Below are 6,955 nucleotides of genomic sequence, written 5' to 3' on the forward strand. Positions count from 1 at the left end.
ATCCCACATTAGGAAAAGATAGAAATGGAGGGGGTTTGGTTTGTTATATATAGAACCCCTCCCCCTTTGGTTGTATCATCCCAAAATCTTCTCCTTTGTAATATTTCTAGAGGAAATATTAATTTGGTAGTGTCCGAGGACGTAAGCTAAATTGGCAGAACCTCGTTAAATCTCTAGTATTTTATTTCTTATTTGTTTGCTTATATTTAATAGCTTTATGTTGGTTATATTTATTTAGTTATTATTGCTATAAATATCTAAGTGAGTTCTGTCTAGTTGTTGGGTTTTAAGCGGGACCATTTGTGACCCCTCCAATTTAACTGGGAATTTTCTTAGTATAATTGTTGGCATAATAATTATCTAAATATTTCTGATAATATCGTTATTAATATTATCGTCGCTTCCGCAACAAGCTCATGGTGATAACATGCGCTAAGGTCGCCGGATCCACCGCGCTAGCCTTGGTCGCGGCGGCTCGTCAAACGGGCGGCCGAGTGGTGTGCATCTTAACTAGTCTCCACCATTATGATGCATCCGTAAGTGCAGTTGGAAACTATGGAGATTGTATAGATTTCGTCATTGGCGATGCCGAGAAGCTTCTAAATGAGTACAGAAATGCAGATTTTGTGCTTATTGACTGTAATATCAGCGATCACAAGACGGTATTGAAAACAGCACAAGAGGGTGCAAAGCGTGGAGGAGGAGGTACCCTCATTGTAGGGTACAATGCCCCTCATAATAAGGAACTTGTAGGTTGCAGCGGTGCTGATGGATTTAAGACCTACTATCTTCCCATTGGAGAAGGCCTGCTGGTGATTAGAAAAGGGAAGCCCAACGAGGCAAGAAAAAGCAGCCGTTGGGTTGTTAAAATAGATAAATGGACCGGTGAGGAGCATGTTTTTAGGATCACTTCACCACAAATCAAAACTTAAGACCGAGGTTTTGCTTTTAAGAACCCGAACTCGAGTTTAGTTCAATTAGTTTGTACATATTTGTTCTCTCTTCGTTTGTTTTACTGTTCATGTTAATCATGTTTAAACGATATGATTTTGAGGTAAAATTTTCTTAACAATAATTATTTATAAAAGCAAACTCAATCCGTTGTATTTTAATTCAGATTTTCTTTAGCCGAATCACAGCTTGAACAAAGATGTCCTAGCTTCACTAAAATTTTTTTGCTCAAAACTTGGCTCCAGTTGAGCAGAGTATTGCTATAGAAGCTTAAACTTAGCTGGAAGTAAAATAACATACTAGAACTCGTGCTTTGTAAGTATATGTATCATAAGCAAAATAATAAGTTTATATTAAAAATATATAATAAATTAAAACTTTGATTCATCTTACACGTTGTTTGAATCAAGTGTTAAGATATTCAAACTCAATTTATTAGAGAACAAATCACTTGACAATGAACAAATTATATTTAATCTTTGTATGAATTGAATTTAAATAATTTGTGAGTAGAAATATCTTATTTACATTCTTATTCTTATTTTAATTTACTGGTAAGATCATTATAATCTTGATATAAAGCAATCAAAAACCTAATATTGCATAAGTAATCATTTTACTATCTTTAAAATAATATGATTTTCACAAATTTAAATATTACCTGATGTAGAATTAGAGTTAGTCATTAGGTTTGATGAAGAAGAACATCATGATAAATTGATTTTTTTTCTCTTAACATCATCCCTTTTGTTATACAGCAATGAAGTCTATAACTTTTATGTTTTTTGTGTGTGTATTCCTAGTAGGTAAAGGAATGAATAATTTATAATGACAAGACTTTTATTTTGATATATTTATCAAGTAACTAATAAATGGATAAGATTTAATTTCTGTTAAAGCAAAACACTTAGGGTGAGTTTGGATGGGCGGTGCATTTACCTACGGTTAGTGTAAAAACAACGGTGGCGGTGAGATTAGATATTGTAGTGATACTGTAGTGTGATGCACTGTACTGCTCCCAATTGCCCATCCAAACCCACCTTTAATCTCTTTAAATTGGGTCAATTGATTTTAAACTTAATTGGGTCCATAAAATTGAGCTAAAATCTTACATTCTTCCACTTGACCCAATATAATAAAAATATAAACTTAAAAAAAAATAACTAGGGCATAACAAAAACAACTCTCATCATTATTATCATATGATAGTAAATTGCAAAAATGAATTATGACGGTTGCATATAGTTTAAGTCACATACTTCCTTTCATAAACAACAACATTACAATTTAATATAACTGGTCTTTAAGTAACTATAATTATTTTCTTATTTTAAATTATTTCAAAATTATGGGCATGCAATCATAATAATTGAAATGAAATATGTTAATTTTTATTTCTAAAACACAATAATTGAGCTCAGAGTATCACATTACCATAAAATATCATTCATATTGAGATCCATTCTATATACATGTGTTTTTGAATGTCTTTAGTTGTAAGCCTTTAGTTAACAAATCTGCAATCATAAGATCAGTTCTAATATGCTTTATAAACACTCTTTGTTTTTTTAACTTCCTCATTAACAGTAACATATTTTAATTTCATATATTTTGCACCTTTGAAAATATTTATCAATCTTGGAGAAAAATATTATTGCAGAATTATCACAATAGATTTTCAGCAACTTGCTAATTGTGTGAACTACCCCTAATCTAGAAATAAAGTTTTGCAACCATAATGCATGAATACTAGTCTCAAAACATGCCATAAACTCTACTTCCATCATAGATGATGCAATGATAAACTGTTTAGCACTTTTCCATGATATGACTCCTTCAATAAGAAAAAATAAATAGCCAAAAGCGTGTTTTCTACTGTCAAGACATCTAGCAAAATCTGAATTTAAATATCCAATCACTTTCAACTGATTAGATCTCTTATACGTGAGCATGTAATTCTTCGTTCCTTCTAGGTATCGTAAATCTTTCTTTGCAATCTTTTGATGATCAATTCTAGGATTACTTTGATATCTGCCAAGCATCTCAACTGCAAAGCTAATATCGGGTCTTGTGCAGGTCTTAACATACATCAAACTATCTATAACTGAAGCGTAAGGAATTGATTTCATTCCTTTTCGTTCAACATCATTTTTGTGACATTGCATGAGACTGAATTTATTCCCTTTTTGTATAAGAATAATTCTTGCTAAACAATTATACATATTTATTCTCACTAGAACTCTTTCGATATAGTTTTTCTAAGACAACCCTAACAATCTTTGTGATATATCTCAAAATATTTCAATTACTATCACATAGGATACCTCTCCCATATCTTTCGTTTTAAAGTTATTCGAGAGAAAAACTTTCGTCTCACGCAATATGCCAAAATCATTTGCAGCAAGCAAAACAACGTAAACATATAGAACTAAGAAAATAAACGTGTCCCACTGATCTTTTGATATATACACGATCAATGATGTTTTCTTGAAAACTAAAAGACTTTATGGTATCATTAAACTTGATGTACCATTGTTGTGAATCTTGTTTAAATCCATATATTGACTTTTTAAGTTTGCACCTCATTTGACCTTTTCTTTCAATTGAAAAACCTTTAGGTCAGTCCATATAAACTCGTTTCTCAAGATCCTCATTAAGAAAGGTTGCTTTCATATCCATTTGGTCTATGTACTCTAAATCATAATAAGCCACTGATACCAAAATAATTCTTAAGGAGTCTTTCTTAGAGATTGGTGAAAATTTATCTTTATAATCAATATCATCGTTTTGAGTGTAACTTTAGACAATGAGTCTAGCTTTATAACATTCTATATTGACAGTTTCATATTTGGCTTTAAAAACTCATTTACATCGAACTCATTTGGAATCTTTTGGCCATTCGGCAACTTCTTAGACTTTGTTTTGTTCCATAGATTTCATCTCATCTTTCATGGATTTAGTCATTTATTAATCTCGTCTCCATTTATGGCTTGAGAAAAGAAAACTAGATCTTTATTTTTTCCAATATTAAAATCTGACTATTGCAAATAAATTACATAATCACCAGAAATGATCGATTTTCTCTCTTTGAGATCTTCTTAATGGGGTTATTTGTGTAGTTCATTTTTATTAGACCTCTGTGAGTTAGTTTCTTCTAGGGGTGTTTCATCAGTTAAATGTTATGCAACATTATTAGGACATTCATTAATTGCCGGAAGAATATTTATGGTATTTGTGGATAAAGGAACATTTATAGATGTAAGAAATTCTATATGAATTATTCTTATAATCATAACTTATTTTGAAGCACTCTCACTAACTTCATCATTCTTAAAGAATCTAGCATTATCAAGTTTTGCAATTCTTAAATTATATTATAGTGCATAAAACTATTATCCTTTAGATTTCTCTGGATCCATTATCCTACAAAAATCTACTTATTTTTATTTTTTACACACATGTTATCATGAGCTAAGATTGAACAACATAAAATTTTTATTGTATATTCAAACATATTTTCTAGAATATCCACTTAGATTCATGGCTAAATCTGCTTCTCAATATCATCAGTAAAGATCATTAAAAGATCTTGAGTTAGGGCCAACCTCTTTCAAAAACCATAAGCCTAAAGCAATTCGATTAAATTTATACAATACTTAGAAGGTTTAATTCTGGCTCCAGTCCCTGTACTTTTCTGAACCTTGAAATTCACTCTTTTTATTTTTGTTTCTAAGAATCGTCTAATTTAAATCCAACTGATAACATTGTTAATATGTTTTTCATTAAATTCAAAGATGTAATATTTAAATATTTAAAGTTTCATTTAAAAATTAAAACTCAATAGATAACATATATTCAAATTTAACACAAGTGAGTTAACAATGTTATCAATTGGATTTTAATTTTAAAATTTAAAAAGTAAAAGGACTAAATTTCTAAATTTTGAAGACACAAGGATTGCATACGGAATTAGACCTATTGAGAAGAAAACTCACTTCGTCTGATATAATATTTACATAAGATTGCCGCCGCATCTTTCGGTTTATCCTCGAAAAACATGCTCCTCTCCTGATCGATGATCGATGTACTTAATCCAACGGCTAGGACACTTCTTGGTCCTCACACTCCCACTATTAGCTCCTGCATGAGCAACATGTAATCCCTGCCCTACCGGTAAGAACAAGGATCTCACGACACGTGTCCCTTTTTCAAGCACCCCATGCCATCTAAACCCAGAAATGCCCCTATGGCATGCATTCTTGCATGCCAATACCGCACCGTCATGATTCAATTTAGCACACCTTAAAACCCTATCAAAATCCTTTCGCTTTAAGTCCAGGACCAGGAAATCCACATCGTGGAGCCCCTCCATCACTTCCTCCGCTTCTCCGACGATCACCGCCGTCGATGATACCGTCCCGGCTTCCTCCATGGCCTTGATGTAGCCCAATCTTGACCGTTCATCCGGGACTACGCATACGTGTCTTCCGCACGTGTGACGCGCCGCTACGGCGAGGCCTACGCTGGTTGCTATGGGACTCCCGTACGACCACGATTCCACTATCAGCTTCGAGTTCCAGCCGGCAGCCATGGCTGATAGGAACTCCGACATGCCTGGCTCTTTGAAATTTTGACACTGCAAATTAGCTAGCTATTAAAATACAAAAAAGAAATAGATCCATAGGTAAAAGGCTATGGAAAAAGGAAACTTACTTACCAGTGCTTTAACAGTGTCTAGGTAAGCTCTTGAAGCTATTTCTTGAGACCAAACCATCTGGATCATATCGCTCTTTATGAATTTTCTCCAGTTTTTTCTTTTTGGCGCTATCGATCTAGATTTTTTTTATTATGTATTTTTTGCGGTGGAGTTGTTAGTTATAGCTTTTAAATGCTTGCAAGGAGAAAGGCCAACGTTGACGTTCGCTTACAAAATTGGAAATTTTAAAAGACGTATAACCTTGCCCTTCCTTGTGAGATGATAACTGATAAGCAGCGCTAATTGGCTCACCACACTAAAATCACTAATATATTATAATATTCAATCCAATTTAATGTCTCTACACTTGAGTTGAGATATAATGAATACAAACCAATTAAAAATCAAAACAAATAATTATACTATTACAGTATAACAAATAAATTACAAACTAACAACACTAAAACTTGCATATCAGAACAGTTCATGATGAGATTCCAAAACTCACATTTTTTTCCTTTTGTTAGTTCAAAACTCCGGTAAGGAAAATCTCGAATACACGATCGAAACTCGAACAAAAAAGAAGAAATAAGATAGGCTCCAAGGCGTGTATCAAGCCACTATCTTTAAGGTTATATTCGCCCCCACCTACCTTCGGTGTGCAAATGAATTCCAAGCAAATTAATCTCGAGGATACAATGAAGCCAATCACTATTTGCGTTTTGCACTGACGAGAATAGTCCACTATGCACTGAGCAATGTATAACAAAAAACTCAATTTCTACAAATGATTTTTGCACTAATACTTTATAGAATAATCTAATAATATTAGAAAATGAAGGAAGGAAAGAGAGAATATTAGAATTTGTTGATATGATTTCCAAATGAAATCTCATTCCTATTTATAGGAATTTTCATGTCTCTTCATAGAGACATATTTCAATAGGTGTCTTTATGAATAAATAAATAATAATAATAATTCATTTAATTTTGTAACTATTCAAGTAATATTTTTTGAATAGTTATAATTCTTTTTTAAAAAATCAAATGATATAACTTTTGACCAATGACCAAAAGTTTTATCTTTTGATTAATTACACCCATTCATTTATAGTTATTAGGATACTATAAATATTTGAAAATGTTCCAACAATCTCCCCCCATTTTCAAAATATTTAGATTTTGATATTCTTGAAAATCAATTTGCATAAATAAATGTGTCTTACGATTGAATCTTCACTTAGTGAAAACATGTTAAAGTTAATCGAAATTGCATGGTAGACTAAGCTTTGAACCAACTATTCCATT

The 6,955-nt window shown here is 32.2% G+C and overlaps 2 protein-coding genes across 4 annotated transcripts; one reads left to right on the plus strand and one right to left on the minus strand.

Moving 5' to 3' along the window:
• The first annotated feature begins 394 nt into the window (after positions 1–394).
• LOC121219834 (uncharacterized) lies at positions 395–1,097 on the plus strand. Its single transcript, XM_041098319.1, has one exon. It carries the CDS (start codon positions 417–419, stop codon positions 930–932), a length of 516 nt encoding a protein of 171 aa, XP_040954253.1. The 5' UTR covers positions 395–416; the 3' UTR covers positions 933–1,097.
• A 3,391-nt stretch (positions 1,098–4,488) lies between these two features.
• Positions 4,489–5,928, minus strand: LOC107900851 (uncharacterized). Of its 3 annotated transcripts, none has more exons than XM_016826593.2 (2): positions 5,669–5,928; positions 4,489–5,587 (listed from the first exon to the last, which is right to left on the minus strand). In XM_016826593.2, the coding sequence occupies exons 1-2, from the start codon at positions 5,732–5,734 to the stop codon at positions 4,994–4,996; spliced, it is 660 nt and encodes a 219-aa protein (XP_016682082.1). In that variant the 5' UTR covers positions 5,735–5,928; the 3' UTR covers positions 4,489–4,993. The 3 variants fall into 3 exon arrangements, with proteins under 3 accessions (XP_016682082.1, XP_016682084.1, XP_016682083.1); XM_016826595.2 differs by having other exon boundaries at positions 4,489–5,571; positions 5,669–5,900; XM_016826594.2 differs by having other exon boundaries at positions 5,665–5,900.
• Between the last annotated feature and the right edge of the window lie 1,027 nt (positions 5,929–6,955).

The sequence above is a fragment of the Gossypium hirsutum genome, chromosome D08 (genome assembly GCF_007990345.1).
Source record: "Gossypium hirsutum isolate 1008001.06 chromosome D08, Gossypium_hirsutum_v2.1, whole genome shotgun sequence".
Classification (NCBI taxonomy): Eukaryota; Viridiplantae; Streptophyta; class Magnoliopsida; order Malvales; family Malvaceae; genus Gossypium; species Gossypium hirsutum.